The sequence below is a fragment of the Mesoplodon densirostris genome, chromosome 16 (genome assembly GCF_025265405.1).
Source record: "Mesoplodon densirostris isolate mMesDen1 chromosome 16, mMesDen1 primary haplotype, whole genome shotgun sequence".
In the NCBI taxonomy this organism is placed as follows: domain Eukaryota; kingdom Metazoa; phylum Chordata; class Mammalia; order Artiodactyla; family Ziphiidae; genus Mesoplodon; species Mesoplodon densirostris.
Window position 1 is genome coordinate 16,582,284 of NC_082676.1, and position 25,794 is coordinate 16,608,077.

At 49.6% G+C, this 25,794-nt stretch overlaps 1 protein-coding gene across 1 annotated transcript in view; it reads left to right on the forward strand.

Annotated features, from left to right (window-relative positions):
• JPH2 (junctophilin 2) overlaps positions 1 to 25,794 on the forward strand; it is a 63,273-nt gene that overhangs the window by 22,624 nt on the left and 14,855 nt on the right. Inside the window, exon 2 of the mRNA XM_060078004.1 lies at positions 1,242 to 2,034. Within this exon, the coding sequence (XP_059933987.1) occupies positions 1,242 to 2,034 (793 nt within the window). The remainder of the gene's footprint in view (positions 1 to 1,241; positions 2,035 to 25,794) is intronic.

Here is a 25,794-nt window from a genome sequence, read left to right on the forward strand (position 1 = left end):
TTCCTGTACACGCCATCTTGCGTACACGTCGTCTTACATGGTCTCAGTTTCATTAATGCGCACAACTTCACACACTCACTCAGCCTCGAGTGTCTCAGATTACTTTGTGCTTTAACACTCAGATGGCCTTGTGCACTCAGACCTCACACATACCCATAATGTCACCTCCACTGGGCACTCACTCCAGTGTGTACACCCTGCATCATACACTCACAGAGGCAAAGGACACTGATAGGCACGCTCCTAACAGTCTCCTCTACCCATGGCCTTGCACAAATACACACTCGCTTGTGCCCTGCAACATTCACACCGCTATGCAAACTCACCGTCTTATCCATTCATGACCTTGGACTTTCACGTCACCTTGCACACTAGGATAACCATGCACACGCATTCAACCTCACATACCGACAGAGCCTTGCCTGCTCACAAGTTTGCACTCTTTGATCCTCTAGCAGTCTTGCACCCTCACTCAACTTTGCCTTTCCTGCATACTTAAGACCTCAAATGCTCCCATAACCTTCTTCTGGCTTGCACGCGTTGTTCTCCCACATTCACTCACGCAACCTCACACACTCAAAGCCTCACCGGCTTTGGTCCCATGCTCACGTGATCTCGGTCACCCTCTGTGCACACACTGCCTTGCACACTCACGCTTCTACATGCACACTCACACAGATGCAGTATTCACACTACCGCACAAACTCACTGTCATACCACTCGCGCTCTGGCACATTCATTTGCTCTGTGTGATTCCAAATCTGTGCACACTCACAGAGCCTCATCTGCTCACAGAACCTCACACTTAAGACGGACTCACTCAGCCTCACCCGATTTCGCACAGTAAAGATCCTGGCGCATTCCCACCAACAGAAATACTCACACGGGTCATGCAAACTCCTTCCGGCCTGTCTGCTCGTGTCCTGGCACGCACTCCCGGGGCCCCGCCTCGCGGCACAACTTCACACACCGACACTCGGCGTCACACCACCTCACTCCATCTTGCACGCTCGTGGCCTTGCCACGTTCCCACCGACGGAAATATTCACACCGCTACGCAGACTTCTGGCTTGCACGCGTTTGTTCTCCCACACTCACTCACGCAACCTCACACACTCGGAGCCTCACCGGCTTTGGTCACTCCACCCTCCCTGCCCCGCAACGGCCTGGCACCCTCCCGCCCCGGCGCCCCCGGGGGCCCCGTCGGGCCGCCCCACTGACCGCCCTCTCCTCGCCCGCAGGGACGTACCAAGGCCAGTTCACCAACGGCATGCGCCATGGCTACGGCGTGCGCCAGAGCGTGCCCTACGGGATGGCCGTGGTGGTGCGCTCGCCGCTGCGCACGTCGCTCTCGTCCCTGCGCAGCGAGCACAGCAACGGCACGGTGGCCCCGGACTCGCCCACCTCGCCGGCCACCGACGGCCCCACACTGCCCACGCCCGCCATCCCGCGCGGTGGCTTCGCGCTCAGCCTCCTGGCTAACGCCGAGGCGGCGGCGGCGCGGGCGGCCAAGGGCGGCGGCCTGTTCCAGCGGGGCGCGCTGCTGGGGAAGATGCGCCGCGCCGAGTCGCGCGCGTCCCTGGGCAGCCAGCGCAGCCGCGTCAGTTTCCTCAAGAGCGACCTCAGCTCGGGCGCCAGCGACGCCGCGTCCACCGCCAGCCTGGGCGAGGGCGCCGAGGGCGCTGACGAGGCCGCGCCCTTCGAGGCCGACATCGACGCCACCACCACAGAGACCTACATGGGCGAGTGGAAGAACGACAAGCGCTCGGGCTTCGGCGTGAGCGAGCGCTCCAGCGGCCTCCGCTACGAGGGCGAGTGGCTGGACAACCTGCGCCACGGCTACGGCTGCACCACGCTGCCCGACGGCCATCGCGAGGAGGGCAAGTACCGCCACAACGTGCTGGTCAAGGGCACCAAGCGCCGCGTGCTGCCGCTCAAGAGCAGCAAGGTCCGCCAGAAGGTGGAGCACAGCGTGGAGGGCGCCCAGCGTGCCGCCGCCATCGCGCGCCAGAAGGCCGAGATCGCCGCCTCCAGGTAGGACCCCGGGGGCGGGCGCAGATGGGTTGTGACCCGCTCGGGGAAGAAATCCTGGGCCAGGGCAACCTAGGAGGCCCTGTTTCGGCTTCTTTCTCCATCAGGGGCTCCTCCATGACTCTATATAGAGGACTCTATATAGAGGGTTCATTGGAGGTGCTTCGGGATCTCATGTCACCTGTTCACCCATCCATCCATTGTCCAGACATCCATCCATCCATCCATCCATACACTCAGTGACTCCCATCCACCCATTCATCCAACCCCTCCCTTCACTTTTAAACCTTACATTCACCCAACCGTTATAATATCAACGTGAACAACCATCTCTCTACCCACCTATCCACCCAGCCCCTTAACTTTCTGCTTACTCATTCAGCCACCCAGTCACCCATCCAGCCATCCAGCCAGTCATCCACTCCCCCAACCCCTCCGTTCACCCAACTCTATCCATCCTGCCACCTCCAGCCGCTCAACCTCTCTAATACCCACCCAGACCACCACCCATCCACCCAATCATCCACCCATTCAACTTTCCATCTTTACACCCACCCCACCACGCAGTCATCCACCCATCCAGCCACCAGCCATTCATTCAACCGCCCGTCCATCCCCTCATCCCCAGCACCCACTTTCACTCAACTTCTCCCATCCACTGAACCACCAGCCATCCTATTCAACCATGCATCCATTCACCCAGCCACCTTCATTCACCCAGTTACCTCCGTTTATCCAATCACCCCATTACCCAGTCATGTTTCCATTCACTGAAACAACATCCACTCCCACCCACCTACCCAGCCATCCAACTATCCATCCATTATGCATCCATCCAACGGCCTTCATCACCCAACCATACTTAGATCCAACAATCCATCTACCCTTCCATTCACTAAACCACCTCCACCCACCCATCCGCCAGCCCTGCATCCATCCACCCTCCATCCATTCAGTACCTACCCTTTCATGCATATTCAAGCCCCTCTATGTCTTTTTATTGTACTTCAGAAAAAGTTCCAATGTTGCCTTCAAAGATTTATAACACCTACTGTGTGCATGGCACTATTTTAAGTGGTTTACAAGTATTGACTCATTCAGTCTCCTTAACGGCTTTATAATATTGGTACTATTTTTATTTCCATTTTACAGATGAGCTAAATGAGGCACTGAGGGATAAGGTGACTTGTCCCAAATCACCCAGGTAGCTAGTGGCCAGGTCATAGGTGGTTCCTCCCCTCCTATCCAGCCTCATTTTCTACCACCCTTTCCTTGGACCTGGATTTTTTTCTCTGTACCAGTCACACTGGCCTTTTATTCTCCTTCTTTGGTTCTTCCTGTCAGAAGGCTTTTGTTTCTCCTGGTTCCTTTGCCTGGACTGCTCTTCCTTTCTCTTGCTGCCCCCTTAGTTTCTATTCCTCCTTCGGAGCTCAGGTCAAGCCTGACCCCCATAGAGAGCTCATGAGGCCCAATCCCCCATCACAGGCCATCTCGCACTCAGCTGCATGGATGTCTTCTTAGAACATCTCACAGTTGCAACTTTATGCTGCTTATGTGATTTTCTTCTAACTAATACTTATGAAGAGCTTCCTATGAGCCAGTCACCATTCTGAGGTCTTTACATACATTAACTCATTTAATCTTTACAAGATCGTGAGGAGGTAGGTACTATTATTATTCCCATTTTGCAAATGTGGCTGAGCTGCGGGAACAGCAGAGGGTGCGGCAGGACAGTGGTGACAGGTACTAGCCTGTCCCAGTGCCTATAGCAATCCTGCTGGTGGCTCAGAATGAACTGGGCTGGAGGCTTTCGCACTGTGGTCTTCAGGATTAAGCAGACCGAAGGCCAAATCTTGGCCCTACCATCTTTTAGCTCAGACCTGGGGAAATCAGTTTGCCCGTCTGAACTTCCGTTTCCCCATCTGTGGTGCCACCATTGCTTAGTTGTATGTTCTTGGCTAAATCAACCTCAGTTGTCTCATTTATAAAAATGGGGTTGGTCTGAGAGTTAAGAAACATAGTGCAAGTCCAGTGGTTCACAGCCCTGTCATGGCATGAGTTCCCTTGGAAGCCAACTTTGAGATGGAGATTAGTGTGCAGGAAGTTTACAGGATCCCTCTCAGGATCAACACCTGTGGCGAAGGGAAGGCGGCAGGACTGGGCGGAGGGAGATGCTGGGCTGCCGTGCGGTCTCCACAATTCATCAGCCGACCACAAGGGGCAGCCTGCAGTGGAGATGACCTTCAAAGTTATCCCAAGTTGAAGTGAGGGAGCTGGATCTTTACACCCTCTGCACTGGATGCAGGCTCACCTCCAGAAAGGGGCATGACCTGGGGCTGGATGGCTCTCCTCAGCCAAGGGCAATCCCTGGACAGGATTGACAGCGGGCAGCACTCTGAGCAGCTGGGTTGGGGGCAGGGGGAGGGGAGAAATAAATCCTTGGTTCTGAAGGGGAAACCAGGTAGCAGATCACAGTGTCTACTACAGTGCTGGACATCTAGCAAGGAGTTTATCAGTATTACTAGTCATTGTTGTCCTTCGATGAATTCATTCTACAGATGTGGAAACTGAGGCCCAGAGAAGGAAGACAATATGTTTTAGCCCACCTGACAAGCAAGTGAGAGAACCAGGGCTTCAGCCCCTGGCTTTCTGATTCCAAAGCTTTAACCAGCACATTTTCCCACTCTAAACTTTGTAAACTTTAAATTGTCATGAACATATGAGTAGTTAGTATCATTAAGGCAGACAGAAGGTATGGGTAATTTTCTTAAGACTTCTTGGTTAGGGGCAGAGCCAGGCTTGTGACCAGGCGATCATATAATTTATTGTCCAAACTTGGACACTTTTATGAGTAAAAGGGGGCACTTTTTTTTTTTTTTTTTTTTTGCGGTACGCGGGCCTCTCACTGTTGTGGCCTCTCCCGTTGTGAAGCACAGGCTCCGGACGCGCAGGCTCAGCGGCCATGGCTCACGGGCCCAGCCGCTCCGCAGCATGTGGGATCTTCCCGGACCGGGACACGAATCCGCGTCCGCTGCTTCAGCAGGCAGACTCTCAACCACTGCACCACCAGGGAAGCCCAGGGGGCACTTTTTAAAAATAACACTTTTATGTTGTACTGATTTTAGATTTACAGAAAAGTTGCAAAGATAGTACAGGGAGTTCCCATATACTCTCCGCCCAGATTCCTCTAATGTTAACTTCCTTCATTACAGTCATACATTCATCAAAGCCAACATTCATACCTCACTGTTACCTAAACTCCGGACTTTAAGGTGGTGTCTGCCAGCTTTTTCTACTGTAAAGTTACCATTTTCCCCTTTCCCTAATTTAATCTTTGAAACACAGACGTCAAGTTCAGCCCACACTCAGGGCGGAGAAGGGTCTGGAATTAAGCTCTACCTTTTGGAGGGGGAAGTATCCACATACATGATTTGGAATCCTTCTGTACGGAAGATTTATCTCTTCTTCCAAATGGAACATTTAAAATGATTATGCCAAGTGTATATAGTTACGACAGGTATAAGCCAGGACTGTCTGGGGCCACCCTGGGACACAGCAGAGCTTAGATTAGGTAAGAGCTGAAGCTCTTGATTTGGAAGACCAAGAGTTAGAATTCTGGCTCTTCTACTGAATTGCTGTGACCTTGCCCAAGTTGCCTCACCACTCTGAACCCTGGATCTTGTTTCTTCCTGGGTTTTTTGGGGGGAATAGATGAGCTAATGCCTGTAAAATGCCTGGCACAGAGCAGCCAGCAGTAAAAGCAGTCATTGACATTATTTAACGTGTCCACTTTTAAAAGTGAGGAAATCGAAGCTTGGAGAGAAGGAGGGCTCTCCCCTGCTGGGGGCAAACTCTTGCCCCTCTCTGCCCCTTTGCTTTCCCTGTGCTTCCTGCCAAGGCTGTGCCCTTGAACATGAAGTTGTTGAGCTGCCTCCAAGAAGGCTGCCAGGCCCACAGCTGGGCACTGAGTCTCTGGAGTGAGAAGGTGGTGCCAGCTTCCTCCACGCGGTGCCACTGGGAGGGGAGTCTAGGGGAGATTTGGATTCCTCATCCTGGATGCCCACGCGGCTGGTGGCATGTGGGGGGCAGCTGCCTGACTCGGTTTTAAACTCAGATTGAATTTCCAATTAAGGTAATCTTTGGGTTAGGAGGAAAAGCAGGGTTGTCTTTCTCCCAGGGGCTTTGATGAGTAATCGGGCTGCAGAGAACAGAAAGCCTTCCCACCAGCCTTCAGGCCCAGGCAGGCCTAGGGTTTCTGTCTATTGTGGCCTCAGGCTCCCTGCCCTGAGCTTACATGGAAGCTATCAGCTCAAAGTCTAGGATCAGGACAGTTTCCCAGGGAGAAGGGGAAAGCTGAGAAGTCTCATCCCCTAAAATGGGCTATGGATTGAAAATGATTCTAGATCTGTGCTGTCTAATATGGTAGCCACCAGCGGTATGTCTGTGTCGAGCTCTTGAAATGTGGCTCATGTGAATTGAAATGTGCTACAAATGTGAAACACACACTGGTTTTCAAAGACTTAGTAAGAGGGGCTTCCCTGGTGGTGCAGTGGTTAAGAATCTGCCTGCCAATGCAGGGGACACGGGTTTGAGCCCTGATCCAGGAAGATCCCACATGCCGCAGAACAGCTTAGCCCGCGTGCCACAACTACCGAAGCCTGCGTGCCTAGAGCCCGTGCTCCGCAACAAGAGAAGCCTGCACACCAGAATGAAGAGCAGTTCCCGCTTGCCGCAACTAGAGAAAGCCCGTGCGCAGCAACAAAGACCCAACACAGACAAAAAAAAAAAAAAAAAAAAAAAAAAAGTCTTAGTAAGAAAAGAATGTAAAGTAACCTAGTAATAATTTTTTATATTGATTACAGGTTGAAATGATTTTATTTTAGATATAGTCTGTTAGAGAACGTGTATTCTTGTAATTAATTTCACTTGTTTCTTTTAAATTTTTTGAATGTGGCTACTAGAAAAGTAAAAAAAATTACATATGTGTCTCACGTTATATTTTTCTTGGACAGTGTTGCTCTAGACCCATTCAGGGCCCTAAGGAGATAGTCCAACTCCTTCACTGACCAGATGGGGAAACTGAGGTACAGAGAAGGACAAAGAGATACCCATAGTCACCGAGTGATCAAGGGGGGAGCTAGCTTCCTGGTTCCTGGTTTTGTGACTACGAACTCTTTTTGTGATGCCTTTTAAGGTCGTGGATACTGGGCTGTGGAGGGAAGCTGGGATATTTGGGGAGGTCGCTAAACTTTTCTGGTTGTGTGACAACACCCTGATAAATGGCTCCCTTCTGGAAGGAGCCCAGGGAGTGGTTCAGAGTGGGGGCTTTGGCTCTGCCTCTTGCTGGCTAGATTTCATCTTCCCTCCAGACTTTAATTCTTTCATGTCTAAAAGGAGAATAATGGCATCTACCTCAAAATGTTTTCACAAGGGTTACATCAGAGACTGTATATGCAGCACTCCTCACAGGGCTGGAAGCAGGACTCAATGAATGTTAGCTTCTGTTGTCATTGTCTAGGATTCTTGTTGTTATTGTTGTCATTGTGCCCCTGCAGCAGAGGCAGGGGCTGGCCTGCAGGAGATCTCAGCTGCCTCAGGGTGTGAGGCTTGGAACATCTCAGGTTTTTGACCAGGGTGGCATCAGTGTGGCCCTGAAAACAGGGCCCCCTGAATTGGTCTGTCCTTTGCTCCAACGCCTCCCCACCCCCATTTCAAACTACCCCCCCACACACAACAGACACACACCCAGATTGACCCTGGAAATTCCCAAGTTGAATGCACGGTTAGAGTTGGCTTTGTGAGTTGCTGGGAGGTGAATTTCTTGGGTAAGTAGCCAAGAGCTTGGGTTATGGCATTGAACTGACCCAGGTTTGAATCTGGGTTCAGCTACTTACAAGCTGTGTGAACTTAAGCAAGTTACCTCACCTTCCTGTGTCTCACTTTCCCTTTCAGTCAAATGGGAATTATGTTCATTCTCTTCCAAAGTACTGTTGCAGAGAGTAAAAGAGATAGCCCATGTAAATGGATTTTGCTTTGAAGGCATGCAAGGAGATATACGCTGTTACAATGAATCTGGTTATGATGAATCATTTTGTACGGATCTGAGTCTCCCTGAGAACGATATCACCCCAAGGGAAGCCTCTGTCTTCTCTCATAGTCCCTACAACTGTTTCCCAAACTTGCATCTTCTGCATGCCAGAGTCCCAGTTTTTGCTATATCCATGTATCACCTCTGCTTTCCAATTTAATCTCTATCTTTAAATCAACTTACTTCAAAATATGTACAATTATTGAAAAGGAAGACTTTCGACTCCCTGTTGAAAGTGAGAGACCCATAGCACGGGAAGTTCTGAAAGCAGAATGATGTTATTCAAGTCTGAGGTCAAACAATTAACTCCAAAGATCCTAATCCTGAAGACTGCTTTCTTTTTGCTAAAAACAGACATTGACAAGAGATTGACAGGTCTGAGAGACCTGTAGGCACCTGACTGAGGTTTGTCCTTGACCAACAAGAAGAATGGTCTGATGCTATTTCAAGCTGTGCCTTCACATCTGCCAGTGCTCATTTCCAGCACCTACAGGGTGTGCAGACCATCCTGGGGAAGAGGGTCTGGCCCTAGGCTAGGTCAAGGTAGGTCTAGGTAACTGCCCATGTTCGAGCCTGTTTAATTTTTATTTAACAACCATCCATGTAGTCCTTATTTCTAGGAGCCAGAAGGATTCTAAGTACCTTACATATATCAACTCACTTAATCCTCAAAACAACCCTATGAGGAAGGTACTATTATTCCCATTGTACAGATGAGGAAACTGAGGTACAGACAGGTTAAGTATCTCAAACAAGGTCATTCCTCTGAATAATGGCAGAACTGGGAGTTGAGACCCCAGAGCCAGGAGATCTGGTTCTAGAATGGTCTTAACTGTGATCTGACCTTTGGCTGGATTTCTTTCACAAACATTGATTAGCACTTACCCTGGGCCAGGCTTGTGCTGGGGCATTGGTCACCCAGTGGATCAGCATGGCCAGCATCCTCTGGGGACTCACAGCCTAGTGGCCAAGACAGAATGGGATTTGACACAGTCAGTGGTGGGTTAGAGGGACAAGTGAGCAGAGAGTTACTAACTGCCCCAGAGGTGGTCTGGGAGAGTCCCTGCAGGTGATGGGTGACTCTGCTTAGGAGTTTGCAGATGGAGACGAGGGAGAGAAAGGTCATTCCAGGTAAAGCCACAGAGGTAGGAATGTGTGTGGTTTGTTTTGGGAGCCATGAGTCGCTGGCAGGGCTGGTGTGGGTGGGGAAAGAGATTAGAGATGAGCCCGGGAAGGCAGCCTAGCACCAGGTGAGGACGGCTTTGAATGCCAGGTTAAGGAGTTTCGAACTTACTATGCAGCAGGCATTGTTCTAAATGCTTCGCTAAATTCACTCATCTAATTCTGACTGTGGCACATAGAGATTGTTAAAATATGCTCCAAGTCACATAGCTAGTAAGTGATAGAACTATAATTCTGGCCCCAGAGTCTGATCTTATTCAGGACAGTTTCTGCCACTTGAGATACAGTGAACTTCTCTCTTTCCTCTTTTTTTTCTTTTTCTTTTTTTACGTTGTTCAGAAAAACATACTTGCTAAAATTTAAGGAAATTCAGAATAATAGAAGATAAAAAGTAATAAAACCCCTTTTCTACTTCTACCTCTGTTGCACCTCTGAAGTAACCATTGTTAACAGTTCACTTATAGCATCCTTCCATTTACCTATTCTGGTTTGTGTTTTTTGTTTTTATTTTCTACAACTGGGACTACCTACATAATGTTCTTCAGCTTGCTTTTAAACTTAATATGTTTTGAGATCTTTTCATCTTATGCACATACTGCCTTAATCTTTTTAACAACTGCCTTATATTCCACAGTTCGGATGTACCATGATTTATTTAGCCAGATCTCTCTTGATGGAGATTGAAACCATCTCATGTTTTTACAATTACAAACGAGGCTGCAGTGAACATCCTTGGACCATATTCTTGCTCACGAAGCTGGTTAAAGGGATGGTTCAGCCAGGTACCTTATCCTATCAGGGATATTTGAGCATCAGCAGAATGCATTGGAAATATAATGCCGTTAGCCCAGGTCTTTGCAAGGGACTGACTCGTGACGTTCACGGTCAAAATGTGAATTCTGTGGTCTCCCCTGACAAGGTCTATGGTAGTCTTGAGTGGATTAACACAAACAAGCAAAAATCCAAATCACCCCTGTCAGAGGTCCCACTGCCCCTCCCTATTTGTTTAATAGATATTTAAGCATAATTGTTGCAAGGCGTGTCAAGTCATTAGCCTGCTGGGGTGCCCCCATGTCTCTGCCTGTCCTTGCTTGAACAGATGTACTTTTATGGATTAAATTCCTAGAAGCGGAATTGCTGAGTCGAAAAGAATGTGCATTTTAATTATTAGCAGAACCCCAGTTAATCTCCAAAAGGGCTGCACCAAATTTATAACCCCCTTCAGCAATGTACAATTGTGTGAGGGCAGTTTTCCTCACACCATCACCAGCACCACGATTATCATTCTTTTGCATCTTTGCCAAATTGTTTGAGGACAGTCAGGTGTTCCATGAACCCAGTGATGACCATCAACTGCCCAGGCCCACAGAGGCAAAAGTTTTCCCTTGTTCTGTTTCTGGCTCACCTCCAGAGATTCTTGAACATGCGGTTCCATCAGGGGGGATTAAACTCTCAGGGGGTGGCCTCAAAATGTTGGGAAGGCCCCCAGCCCCGGATTCCTGCGCCCCATCACATCCCTCCTTTCAAGAATTGCCAGATGGACAAAATCCCTTTGCTCCCAGAGACCGAAGACTGGGATGAATGGAATTTCCTGGATTGTCAGAGCTGGATTCTCATGATATACATGAAGCAGCTGTGCCTCTGAGCCGAGTGGTCTATGGAGAGAGAAGATCTTACCTGGGTCCCTGGCAGCAGGGAGATATTCAAACTGTGAGGCCGTGTTTTTTGGGGAGCCAGGCCTTCCAAGCTTGCAGAGGGGAGAAGCAGAGAAAAGACAGCATCATTCCCATCAGTCCTCAGAAAAAGCCAGTCAAAGGACATGGCCCAATGTGCCCATTTTACAGATGGAGAAACTGAGGCCTAGAAAGAGACAGTGACCCAGAGAGAGGAGCGTGGCCGGGGGGCAGAGTGTGGGAGGCTCTTCTGAAACCTCAGTTGGTTTCGGGGTCACAGTTAATAGGTCATCCCGGAAGAGGACAGGTCTCTGGGAGGGAGAAAGGAGCATTTTGTCTCCCCCACCCGCAGCCCTGTAAACTGTGCTTTCAGTCTGACTCCGGAACCTTTCCAGCTTGATATTTCAGCCTAAACAGCAGTTAGAGAACAGACAGGCCAACAGCCTGCACCTTTGCGAGAAAAATTCCCCTTTCCTCCAATGCCAGGGTTTCCCCATGTCCCAGTGGAAGGTCTGACCATGTGAAGCCAGTGCTTGGCCCTGACCGTGGCACCTGAGCTGAGCCCCAGCAGTGCCAGGGACTCAGGGGTCATCACCAGAAGGGCCTGGACACAGGGTGTTGGGATAACAGTAACAGTGAGAATAACAGTGGGGACCATAGGGTAAGTGCTTGAGGGCTCAGACTCAGGGTCAGGCTGCCTGCGTTCTGGTCCTGGACACTTGCTAGCCTTGTGGGCAAGTGACTTCCCCATAAACTTTCTGTCCCTCCATTTCTTCATCTCTAAGAGGGGGATCATGAGAGGTCCAGTCTTGGGCATATGAGAGGCTCAAGCACTTAGGGGGCCAGGCACAGGTCAGGGTCCTGTTCTCACTACTGGGTACTGGGCTCTGTGCTGATTCCCTTTATATGCATCATCTCATTTAATCCTCATGAGGGAGGTGCTATCTATTAACCCATTTCACAGATGAGGAAACTAGCCCAAAGTCCCCAAATAACTGACACAACAGGGCTTCAAATTCTCTGATCTGGACTCTACCCCCTTAACCACTGTTGGAAGAGAAAGTCTTTGAGTGCCAACATTTCAGGTTACTATCCTGCCAGTCTGATATTCCATGCCTTGACCTTGGCGCCTGGCCATCCTTTTGTATGGCAGAGTGGTTGAAAGCATGGGGAGATGGAGAAATTGAAGTTCGAATCCTGCTGTTTCTTGCCAGACTCGTGTCCTTGGTCCTTCCTGAGGACCTCGTCTGTAGAATGGGGACAGTAACAGCCTGGCTCACTGTTGTGATGAGGACTAAATGAGATGATGTGTGTAGAGGATTTTATGTGGTCTCGGTGCTCGGTAAGGAGAGGCCAGTTTTATCATCATTCTTCTTACCCGGAGAGTCAGGCGGGTGGAACTCAGAGAGGCCAGCAGGCATTTCCTCCAAGCTTCGTCCTTCCCCAAGTGCAGGCTGTTTCACTCCCCTGGGTTTCCACAGCCCAGTCCAACTTCCACTTGACTTCCTAAGTCCACACCAGTGAGTCCCTGCCATTGGGAGAGGAGTTAAAAATAAAGCCCAATCTTTAAATCCTTCAAGTAAACACCCAGCTCTCTAAAAATAGTGCCTTTGTAACCGGTCTCTGGAGCCAGGTGGGGATTGCGGGATGGAAATTGGCGAGGCTGGTTCTTGCTGACAGGCTGGTGGGGGCCAAGCCTCTACATCACCCTGCCTTGCTGCCGAGCGTCTGGGCTTGAGGGGCAACCAAGGATCCCTTCGAATCTCCAGCCTCTTCTCTCCAGCCCAGAGCTGGCCACCAGCGCCTCTCACTGCCCCACTGTAAGGGCCCCTTATCAGCTCTTTCTGCCCTAAACTCTCCATGCAACAGCTGGAGTGAGATTTTAAAATGTTAAGCGTGACCAGGCCACTCTAGTAAGCAAAACCTTCATGGCGTCTTCAGTTTGGTTTCCCCTGAAAGCAGAGCCTGAGACAAGGATTTGGGTGCAGGAAGTTGATTTGGGAAGTGACGCCAGGAAGGAGGAGGTGAGAGGAAGTGGATGGGTGGAGTGAGACAGGGAAGAAGGAAAAGCCAATATAAATGTGTGTTATCGAGGCATCGCGGCAGCCACAGGGACTGGGCTGGGCTGGGACCTCGATACAGAGCACACCCGAGATTGTGCACCTGGAGGATGGGGCGGGGGCGGGGGTGGTAGGTGGGCAAAGCATTATCCACTGGCTCCAGTCCCCTAGTCATTGAAAATTTCCCCCAGGGGCATAAATCCACTGCACTTCTGGGTGTGCTTGCGCTTGGGGTCGGGGTGAAGGGGCCTCCTGCAGCTTTGAACGCAGGCTCCGGGTAGATCTCGGGAAGCTTGGGTGGGACGCTGGCCGTACCGGGGCATCTTCCCGTGCGTGGAACTGTCCTGCACAGCAATGGGTGAAAGTGGGGGTACTCTGAGGGGCTGTGATGTGGGCAGCAGGGGTGTCTGCCCTTAGGAGGAATTTCAGATTCCCCTGCTTGGCCCCCAAGACCCTTCCTGTCTGGCTCAAGCTTACCACAACAGCCCCATCTCACACCAGTCTCCCCATCACTCACCTCCAGCCTCAGTTCCTCCAAAGGGCCATTCTCTTTCCTGCCCGTGGTCCTTTGCACGTGCTATTCCATGTGCCTAAAATGCTTTTCCCTTACTCTTGATCTTGCTAGCACCTCGTTTATCAGGCCTCACCCCGCTCAAATGTTTCTTCCTCAGGGAAGCTCTGAGCTCTTTCCTAGTCTGGGTTCCCGGTTATATGTTTCCTGTGTGCCCCCGCCTCACCTGCCGCCCCAACAATTGTCCCTATTCACTCTGTCTTCCCGACTACTTTGTATACTCCCAGAGGACGGCGACCCTGTCGGCTGTGTTCACTGCCAGGTGGCAGCACGCAGCACGGCACCCATCACGTATGTGGGGCTCAGGAAGCATTGCTGAATGACTGATGTTAGGTCTCCAACATCTTGTAAGGGGAGGCACCCTCCATGTGACTCAGTTAAGCTTTCAATCACATTCAACAAATATGTATTGAGCACCTACTATGTGCCAGGGAGTGTTCTAGGTACTTAGGGAGGAAAACTTCAAGATCGTGGCCTGCATGGAGTTTACATTCTATCTGGGGAAACAGCACAACAGACATAATAAATAAATTTTAGAGCACATGGGTGGGGGCCAGTTGCCTTTCTAAATATGTGACATGAAGGAGTTGAACCAGTTAGCCAACCGGGTACCTGGGGGAAGAGCAGCCCAGTAGAGGGCAGAGTCGGAAAAATCTGCAAGGTTGGCATGTGCCTGGAATGTTCTAGAAGCAGCAAGGAGACCAGCGTGGCTGACGTGGACCGAGAGAAGACAGTAGTATAAGAGGCCGGAGAGAGTGCAAGGGTGGGAAGGGGACAGGTCACTGCCACTGTGGGAGCCACTAGCTACATGTGGCAATTTATTTTGTTTTTTTATTATTTTTTTAAAAATATTTATTTATTTATTCATTTGGTTGCGCGGGGTCTTAGTTGCGGCAGGCGGGTAACAGTTGCGGCTCACCAGCTTCTTCGTTGTGGCGTGCGAACTCTCAGTTGCAGCATGCATGTGGGATCTAGTTCCCTGACCATGGATCGAACCCAGGCCCCCTGCATTGGGAGCGCAGGGCCTTACCCACTGCGCCACCAGGGAAGTCCCAACACGTGTGGCAATTTACAGGGAAATGAATTGAAATTAAATAAATTAAAAGGGCTCTTCTTCAGTCACAGTAGCCACATGGCAAGGGCCCCATGGCTACCGTGTCGGACGGCTCAGAGGTAGACCGTTTCCCTCCTTGTTGAAAGTTTTGTAAACCCTGCCTCGCTGAGGCCTTGCAGGTCACTGTGGGGCATCAACCTTGCCCATGCATAACTGGGCACACATCCTGGGGTCCTTTCCTCACCTCTCAAAGTGGGTATGATAGAAGCATGCAAGGCCATTTGGTTCAGCGCCGGCCAAGGTCAGAATGCCTTTCCCATCATCCCTGCTGAACGGCCCTTCGGTCACTGCTTCTGTGTCTCCAGGTGTAAGAAACTCACCACCCCTTGAGCCAGTCCAGGCCAACTTTGGACAGCTTTGGCTTTTAGATTTGCTCAAACCGGGAGAATGCTCTGTTTCTCTGTCGCTTGAGTCGTTGGTCCCGGTTCTGCCCTCGGGGACTGTGTGGGTTAGAAATGTGTTCAGCTGCAGGTCACAGAACCTGTCTTAAGCACTGGGCTTATATCCTCTCACAGAAGATCAGAGAGGCAGTGTAAGGCTGACGTGGCAGCTCCAAGATGCCCCGGGGGACGCCCCCCTCTGTCTTTCCCTCCTGCTCTGCTTAGAATGTAGTTTCTGTCCTTGTACTCAAAGGTGGTCCCAGCGCCCCTAGCTTCACCTCCACATCCGAGGAAGAGGTCGGAATGCAACAGCTTCTCTTGATGGGGAAGGAAGCCCACCCGGGGACTTGCATCTCCTTCTCCAGAGTGGGTCACATGGCCTTCCCTGGATGCAAGGAATCTAGGAAGGTGGATATTTTTAGCTGGACACATCGCTTCCCTGAACAAGATTAGGCTTCTGCTAGGAGGGAAGAAGGAGAGAGTGGATGTTTGGTGAGTGGTTAGCACCGGCTGCCCTGGACATCCCTGCGGAGATGTAAAGACTGTGATCGTAACGCCTCTGAGAGTCTTCACTGGACTAAATGTCTCCAGCCCCTTTCCTCAGCCCCTGTTTTCAAATCTCATCACGTTCTCCATTTTCCAGGTGGAGAAACAGAGGCACAGACATCATTTAGTGACCGAGAGCATGGGTTTTAGGGTCAGATAACACTGTGTCTTTCAACAGGTCACTTCCCTGAGCCTCAGTTTCCCCGACTGTGGACTATGGTGGAAATTAATAGAGTCCTTACTGGTGAGGGTGTTGTGAGGGTAAAATGAGATAGTCCACGTCAAGTACTAGCCACAGTGCCTGGCACACAGCCATCTCTCAGTAGTGGCAGTTGTCATTTTTATTATTATAACTATGCTTCCTCTTGCTTCAGTGTTCCTTCGGGTGTTGATGAATGAGGAACCAGAGACCGCAGACGTGGGGAGCTCTCTGCCGGGTACCCTAGGTGTTTCCATTGTCCCAGCAGTCACCCCAGGGAGAGCCTGTCTCCTCTCGTCTCCAGAGGGGTGTGGAGTGGGACCACAGAGAGGAGGGAGGGGCTGCAGTGAGGATCCATCTCTAAAGCCACCTTTGGCCAAGCACATCCCTCGTGAGGGCTATCGCATTACTGCCCACGGGCTCTGCCCATCAGCCCCGGCTCCGTGCAACCCTATCTGGGAAGGGGGTATTACCCCAAGGTCACGGCAGCTCACTGCCAACCCCGTAACCCCACAGGACCTGAGGTAGCCTTGCCAGAAGCCTGGCCAAGGACAGGGTCCTCTGAGCTCCGACCCACCAGGTAGGGTCAGAAATGCCACAGCGTGGGTCTGTTCAGTGGGAATTGGTCAGAGGTTCACCTGGGCAGCCCCCCACCCCTGTAGGGCCCAGCCATAGATAGTTTTTCCCTGAGCACCCCAGTTGGGGTGGAAATAGAGACCAGTACCACATGGCAGAAAAGCTGGCCCTGGAGCCCTAATTAGTTCTTCCTTTACATTTTTAAAAGGTTATATATTCATGTGGTTCAACACCCCACAGTTAGACAAAAATATAAAGTTTATCTTCTTTCCCTGTTCCCCTCTGGTTGCCACCTCCACCCCTGGTCAACTGTTACCTGCAGTTTTTCCTTTTCCTTCCAGAGTTACTTTATGCTTATATTAAGGTGAAACTTATGTTTGACCTACAAAGCAGCAATTTCACATGGTTCCACCTAATGTAAGCAAATGCAGAGATTCCTGTTTTCCTCTTTCTGCCACAAAAGGTAGCATATTATGCATATTCACCGGAACCTTGCTTTTTTCTCTTTGCTGTGTGTATATATCAGAGAGCTTTCCAGATCTGTCCAAATAAAGAACTTTATCCGTTTTAACTCCCACACAGTATTCCATTATATAGCTGAATCATCATTTATTTAATCAGGCCCCTGTTGTTGCACATGATTGTTTAGGTGGTTTCCAGAATTTTGCCGCGTGAGATAAAGCCGTACATTCATTATTTCACCCATGGATCAGTATATCTCTAGAATAAATTCCCCCAAGTGCAATTAGTGGTCAGAGTCTCTCTGTAGTGGTTGTCCCTTCTTATCTTCCCATCCACATTGTAGGAGGGTGAGAAGGCTGCCCCGACGTGCTGAATGATCCTGGCCAAGTCCCTGCCCTCTGTTGGTCTCCGTGTCCTGGGACACTGAACCATCCTTGCCTTGTTTTGGGGAAAAACAGAGACCCAGAATTGGCTTTTTGCTTGGCCTTTCCCACACCCCAGCCACGTGCACGTTGTTACCACAGCTTCTTTGGGAGATGACTTCAGCCCGGACCAAGGCCAAGGCAGCCTAGTGCGGTCAGCACGGAAGAGCAGGCAGAGGAACCAGCATGGGCAAAGGCACAGATGCGTGACCACGTGGGGTAAGGCAGCGTTTCCCAAATGCCAGTCACTGATGTACCTTCCCGAGCTGTGCCATAGCCATGTACCCTCTGGATTATTATTTCCTTACTATTTAAAAAATCCTTAACTTTCTTAAGCCTAAATTTATTTATTTATTTATTTATTTATCTATCTATTTATCTATTCATTTATTGGCTGTGCCTCACGGCTTGCAAGATCTTAGTTCCCTGACCAGGTATCGAACTTGGGCCCACAGCAGTGAAAGCACCGAGTCTTAACCACTGGACCACCAGGGAATTCCCTAAATTTATTTTTATAAAGCGTCTTTAGGTCATTACCATAGATAGAAATGCAGTGTTACATAAAGAGAAGTTAGTGGAAAAAAACAAAAACACAACCAGACAATACCAAAAGAAAACCAGAAAAACATACGCACAAGAAAAAGAGAAAAATACAGTGAAGCAAAACATCCTTAAGCCATCCCCAGTGCGGTTGCCTACTAAAAGCTCAGATCAAGGCTGCTTGCTGCTCTGCCTCTCTCTGTTAAAAAAAAAATGGAATATAAGACTCACTAAAGGTATATAAACATTAAAAGAGACTTCCTCATTGAAGAAATCAGGATGGTTGACTTTGAATCTTAAAGGAACAGTGTTATCTGATCAATGTCCTGGTACCACCTATCGTTTTTCGTCCTGTCAGTAGTAAGCTTTTTTTTTTTTTTTTTTTTTTTTGCTTTATAACAAATTTAATCAGTTATACATATGTTTCCATATCCCCTCCCTTTTGCGTCTCCCTCCCACCCTCCCTATCCCACCCCTCCAGGCGGTCACAAAGCACCGAGCTGATCTCCCTGTGCTATGCGGCTGCTTCCCACTAGCTATCTACCTTACGTTTGGTAGTGTATATATGTCCATGCCGCTCTTTCACTTTGTCACAGCTTACCCTTCCCCCTCCCCATATCCTCAAGTCCATTCTCTAGTAGGTCTGTGTCTTTATTCCTGTCTTACCCCTATGTTCTTCATGACATTTTTTTTCTTAAATTCCATATATATGTGTTAGCATACAGTATTTGTCTTTCTCTTTCTGACTTACTTCACTCTGTATGACAGACTCTAGGTCTATCCACCTCATTACAAATAGCTCAATTTCATTTCTTTTTATGGCTGAGTAATAAGCTTTTGAGTCATTGGCCTGAAGGACAGATTTCTCCCCTCCCTCTTTCCAGAGCCTGAAAGGGTGGGAAAGCCAGTCTTTAGAAGGGCAACTAGACTCTGGAGTTCTGGATGGGAGGAGCCCAAGCTTAGACCTTATATACAGTAGGCACTCCCTAAATGCACGGCAGTGACTGATTCATTAATGGGCCTGAGGGGCTCTTACGAAAGAGGGATGGACATTCAGACTAACAGTGCCTTCCTGAATCTTGTCCAAGGAAAGCAGATGTCCTGCTCTCACTCTCGCCTCCTGTGGCAGACGGTTTACCTCAGGACTGAAGCTTGCTGGTGGAACACTGGAGCAGGAGTCCCCCAGACTGGAGAGGAGCCCAGGAGTACCGTTGCTACCCTCCTCATCCTCTTCCATCCCTTCATTTAAACACACAGACACAGAACAGACCAGGCACAAGTTTATTTCTCACGCATGTAAAATCCAAAATGGGTACCCTTCTCTGTGGGCAGCTCTCCTCCAACCAATGATTCAGAGACCCAGGCTCCTTCCATCTTGTGGCTCTGCCATCTTCAACGTACGGCTTCCAAGATCATAGTGCTGTCTGTATCAAGCCAATGAAAAGGAAAAACACCTGCAAAGAGGCAGTGGAAGGTTCTTATTGGCCAGGAAGTAGGGCTCATCATGTCTTCTCACATTCCATTAGCCAGAATCTAGTCACGTGGCCACACCTTCCTGCAAAGGAGGCTGGGAAACAGTCCGGGTGTGTGCCCAGGAAGCAGAGGAAAGGGGTTTGGTGAACTGCTATCTAGTCTCAGCAGTGTTTACTGAACGTGGCATTCGAGGCTCTTTATCATTCGCCTCCATCCTAATTCTTCATTCACTCATGACATTGTCAGGCTAAACTTTTCTCAGCTTCTTAAACACTCGGTGTGTGTCTGTCTGTGTGTCCGTGTGTGTTTTAACACCTTTTTGTGCCTTGGTTCCTGCAGTTCCCTCTATTCAGACCACCCTTTCCTCGCCTCTTTCTTCTCTTCTCCATCTGACTAGCTCACACAGACATGGAAATAAGCCCACCGCCTCAGAATTTAAAATAAGACTTTGTCATTTTCCCAGGACTACATGCAGGAAGAAGAGAGGATGCCTGTACACAGCATGGAGGGGTCCCCTCCAGCTCCCCTAACTCCTTCACAGAGCAAAACGCAGCTTTCCACAGATGCCGCCTGAGACCCACTCCGAGAATTGTCCCGTGATAAATAGGGAGTGGAGATCCTGAGGTCAGAGATGGCAGACTTCAAGTGCTTTTTGTCAAAAAAGCTAGTAACCTGTTTTTCAAAGGGGGAGGGGAGAGAAATTGCCCAGGTAGGAGGTAAAACATAAGGATCTGAATCTGCTGAGGCAGTTAGCTTTTTTCTAGCTCATGTCTATTCTGTGAAGTAATATGCTGATGAAACAGCTCTTGGAGGGTCTGGTGGGTGGCGGGTGGAGATGGAGAACAGGCTTGGAGGAGATGGAGAACAAGCAGGCTTCCTTGACTTTGCCAATTTCCATGGCGTAGATACTGCCTCAGTGGCTGATCTCAAGCTACCAGTGTCCTGTCAAGAGCTTGCCTGGACCATCTCCAGTACATGTTTAGTATCAGGCTTGATTTCTCCATCCCTACTTTGCTTCAGGCTGTAGCGCAGAGGTCTCCTCTGCAGGCAAGTTTACCATGTCTGTTCTTCTTCTGGGTTTCCCATTTTAAAAAGCCTGAACTTTCCCAACTAGATTATTTTCCTATAGGTTTTCTCTACTGGTCTATAAGCGCCTTATGGCCAGAACTCTGATTTTAAGTTTCTTTATATCCCTGTTATGTTGTCAGATGCCTGCACTTAGTAGGCACCCAGGGAATGCGTACAGAAGGCAGGCAGGCAGGGAGGATGGGAGGAGGTGGAGTTGAAGAGCCCGGCCACGGAGGCAGATCCCACTCTGTGACTTGTTGGCAGCGTCACCTCAGGCAAATCCCTTCACCTGTCTCGGCCTGCTTCCACATCTGTAAAAAGCTCCTTCATTTTCCTCTGCTCCAGCTCAGCCAGACCTATCACTGAATAATAATTACGATAATAATAGTCATAATGGCTGCCATTTATTCATTCAGCAAATTTTTATTAAGCACTTGCTGTGGGCCAGGTCCTGTTCTTGGTGCTGGGGATTCATCAATGAACAAAACAGACAAAAATCTGTTCCTTGTGGAGCGTACTACATTTGTAGTACGTTCTACATTTAGCGTTCTAAATGTAGCGTTCTACATTTGCAACGTGCCATGAACTGAACGGAATTTCACAGGCATCTCATTTGGTCTCCAGGCAGCCCTGAAAAGTGAAGGTATCCTTTGCTCTATTTTATTGCTGCAGAAAGTGAGGCGAAGTAGATCGTGTGAGTTGCCACGGGCAGGGCAGTGCATAAGGGGTGGAGATGGGACTTGGACCCTTGATTCTGGTCCGAGACCTGGTTCTTAGCCATCAGGACATGCCCTTCCCAAGCCCCAGGACCCCTTCCTGCCCACCTCTCTGCCTTTGCTCTGCATTTGATCGCTTCCCTTTGTCACATCCCTCAGGCCCACCCAAGACCTGACCCCTCCCTGATGGTGTCTGTTCTATCTCGAATTCTGTCTCCAAATGCTTCCTTGTTACCCGACCAACCATGGTTGGTCACCAGGCATGGAATCCTTTACTTCTTTATTTTGCTTCCTTATGACACCTCTTTCCCCTCCCCCTTCACCCCACCACCCCCGGAGCCTAGGCGTGGACCCACATAAAGAGCTCAATAAATATCTCTTAACTAATGCATTGAAATCCTTAATTTTTTCCTTGGACTCTAGCTCAAGTCTCGTTTTCACATGTCTTCATCATAAGGGTAATTTTTTCTTCCTGGGAAATCTGAAAGTCAGATCTGTTGGAAACAAAGCCTCAGCAGCTCTTGTGCGCACCTGCTGTGTGCGGAGTATGGTGTTCGTCTCCTGCAGGGCTGGCTTACAAAGATGACAGACAGTCGCTGTCGGTGACAGTTGGCACCTTAGTTGTGGTCAAGGCTGGGATGACCACGCTGCTTCGTGTGCCTGAGATCGCCCCGGATCATGCTGGGTATAAAGATAAACAGACCCCCTTTCACCCTCAGGTGCCCTGGTTTGAATGATAAGCTCTCCGGTCACCCTAAACAAATCCTGAGGACATGACCCCCCATCCCCCGCCCTTACTGCTCTAAGCACTTTGCAAATACCCACGCATTTAGTCCTCCCAACTCTGTGAGGTTGGTGCTGTTATTCTCCCATTTCACAGATGGGGAAACGGAGGCACAGAACTGTAAAGTAACTTGCTCCAGGTCACATAGCTAGGAAGAAGCAGGGCTAGGGTGGGAACCCCCGTCGCCTGGTGCCAGAGCTCCCCCGTGCAGCCACTACCTCATCAAGAACTTCTCTAAGAGGTCTCCCCTGAGCCCGTGCTCTGGGCTGGATGTGTCTCCCCGTTCCCACCCCACCAGGAGCCATGGACTCATCTCAGTCGTGACTGCTGTGACATGGTTTGGGGATAGAGGAAGACAGCAACGTGGTCGGAATCTCCTCTGGGGCCCTCACACCTGACACAGTGCCTGAGGCCAAATAAAATCTCTGGAAATGCTTTTCGAAGCAAGGGATGTGATTTTCCAGGGCTGGGGCCGGGCTTGGCCCCTCCCCGCGGTTTCTTCCTCCCCGTGTGGCAGCAGGGGTGCCAGCCCGCAGGAGCAGATGGAGCTGCCTGGAATTCCTTCCTAAGGCTCCTTATCAGTTTTCAGAGCAGCCTGGGGGGTGAAGGGGGGTGTCAGGGACCTTGGGGGCTGCTCTGGGAAAAACTGGAATGCCACAGTGGAGTCCCACCTGGGGAGGGGCCGGAGGCTGGGGAGGGTGCTGGGCCGGGAGGGCTCAGCTGTCGACATTCCTCCAGCTCACAGAAAGCTCTCCTGTGCGCCTTGTCCTTATTTAGACAGGAGATGTCTGCTGACCTGGGTCCTGTGGGATGCCATGGCCGGCTGGCTCACCGGGCGGGCGGGGTGGGCTGAGGTGGGGGGCAGAGCCAGGTCAGGGGGCTCTCTGCGGGCGATCCCAGGAGACCCAGGTGGGAAGTCCAACCCTTGGGGCGAAGAATCACTCTCTAAGTGACAGAAACAAAAATAGCAGCTACCACGGATGGGGTACCCACTATGCACAGGGAGGCATGCTAGGCTAGTCTGTAAGTTCTAGGAGATGAGCTTCTTCTGTTCACTGCTGTACCCCTAGATCTAGCCCAGGACCCGGCACACAGTAGGTGCTTAATAAATACTTGTCACCATCAAATGAGTATACCCTTCACATGCCGCAGTTCACTTGATCCTCACAATAATTCTAGGGGCAGCTAAGTGCTATTATTAACCCAAGTTACAGATGATGAAACTGAGACTTGGAGAGGTTTCATGACTTGGCAAAGGTCACACAACTTGGACGTGGAGGAGCTGGGGTTTGAAACCAGGTTGTCTGACACCAATATTAATGAAAACTCCAACATTAATATTAAAATGATTTAATATTAATCTTATTTTGGTGTTCACCACACTGGAATTCCTGGCTTTCCCCGTTTATTGACTGTGTGAGCTGGATGGCTTATCTAACCTTCTCATCCTTAGTTTTCTCACCTGTAAAATGGGAATTGGTAGTGATGTCTACCTTAGAGAATACTGTGAGGATTAAGTGAAATAATACATACCAATATCTGAGCACTGCTGGCACATAGTAGGCACTCAACAAGAATTGTTCTTCAAATGACTATGCCATAATTTAATCAACCACTTCCCCACTTCTTGCTTTGGCTTCATTTCCAATCTTTTGCTATTACAAACAGGATTGCAGTAAATACCCTTGTACGTGTGTCATTCTGCACAATTGGAGTGTGTCCGTTGGCCAGATCACCAGAAGGGGAAGCACTACCACAAAAATACGTAGATGTTAAATTTCTAAAGAAACAAAGGTTGAGCAGCCTGAAGTGATAAACGTGAATATATGGAAACATGAAACATTATGTGAGTGAAAAATGTATAATAGTGAAAGCTTAACTTCTCCAGTGTACACTCAGTGCAAAAGGCACTGTTCTAAGCCCTTTCTGTATATTAATTCCTTTAATTTTTATTACAACCCTATGAGGTAGGCATTATTATTATCCAAATTTGTAATAGCTGTCTATCACTGCCTAAAAAATTATCCCCAAACATAGCAGCACGAAACAACACATTTTTCTTATCTCGCAGTTTCTGTGGGTCAGGTGTCAGGACGTGGCTGAGCTGTGTCCTCTGGCTCAGGGTCTCCCATGAGCCTGCAGTCAAGGTGTCAGCCGGGGCTTTGGTCCCATCTGAAGGCTCCCCTGGGGAAGGATCCACTCCACACTCACGCACATGGCTGTTGGCAGGATCCAGTTTCTCTTGGGCCATTGGACCGAGGCCCTGAGCGCCTTGCTGATGTCGGCGGGAGGCTGCCTTCAGTTCCTTGCCACGTGAGCCTCCCCAACATGGGAGCTTGCTTCGTCAAAGCCAACAAGAGTCTGCTAGCAAGAGCAAAGTCACCATCTTTTGTAAACTAGTCATGGAACTGATATCCTATCACTGCTGCCATAGTCTTTTTGTTAGAAGCCTGTCACTGAGTTCAGCCCATACTCAAGGGGAGGGGATCCCATAAGGGTATGAATACCAGGAGGCATCTGAAAAATCTTCCTGCCACACTCACTTTTCAGAAGAAGAAATGGGTGCACAGAGAGGTTAAGTGATTTGCCCAGGTCACACCGCAAATGTCTGAGTCAGGGTTTTTAGACCTGGGTAGCATGACTTCAGATTCCATGCTCTTAAAAACTGGCCCTCAAAATTGAATCTTTATTGTGTTCACAGCTCTGTTAAAAAATAGATGTACATGTGGAAAGTCTAGAAAAGAAGGCTCAAAAGCTAACATAGCTATTGTTTTAGCACAGTGGGTTCCCAGTGCTGTTGCTTTACTGTTACTCTTTTCATAATTCATAAAATGTGATTTTAAAATCTGGTGTAGACTTTTAAATATTTATTTATTTATTTGGCTGCGTCGGGTCTTAGTTGTGGCACATGGGATCTTCGTTGCTGCATGCAGGGTCTTTTGTTGCAGCACGCGGGCTTCTCTCTAGTTGTGGCGCACGGGCTTCTCTCTAGTGTGCACAGGCTCAGTAGTTGCGTTGCATGGGCTTAGTTGTCCCGCAGCATGTGGGATCTTAGTTCCCCGACCAGGGGTCAAACCGCGTCCCCTGCATTGGAAGGAGGATTTTTAACCACTGGCCCACCAGGGAAGTCCCTGGTGTAGACTTTTTAAAAAGGAAGTTTCCCTGTGCAGCCAACTCATCCAGAAAAGGCCTCACTGCTGAGACCTGGGTTCCAGATTGGACTGCAGGGCCCAGTCCAGTGTGGGCAGGGGGAGCAAGGCCTGAGGTCCCCGCCCTGTCACTTCACTGGCTGCCGAAATACAGCCAGACTTTAGTCACATGTAGTCAGCCAGGCAATTCCCAGGTTCTGATGGACTAACCTTTTTTTGGGGAAGTTAAGGGTATCACTGCTGGTAACCACTAGCCCTGGGCTCTATGATAGGCAGGATGAACGCTAGAGATGTCCACGCCCCTGGGGAAAGAGGCGTGGTTGTGGCCAGTCCCAGCTGCTGGGCTCTTCTGGCTTAACTGAAGTGTGAAGCAGATGCGTGGGTCAGCAAAGCCTCTGATGCCAGACAGATCTGGAATCATGTTCCAGCCGGCTCTGGATCTCATTAGCTATCAGCCGTGGGCAAATAATTTCCTGAGCCTTCCTTTCTTCTCCTGTACAGTGGGTTGTCTTGAGGATGACATGAGATCACAGAGGTTGTTATAGTTTCCTGTTGCTGCTGTAACAAATTACCACAAACTTGGGGGCTTACAACACAGATTTATTCTCTTACAGTTCTGGAGGTCAGAAGTCTGAAATCAGTCTCAGTGGGCTAAAGTCAGGTTGTTGACAGGGCTGGTTCCTTCTGGAGGCTGACAGGAGAATCCAGTTCCTTGACTTTTCAACTTCTTGGTGGCTGCCCCCATTCCTTGGTTCAGGGC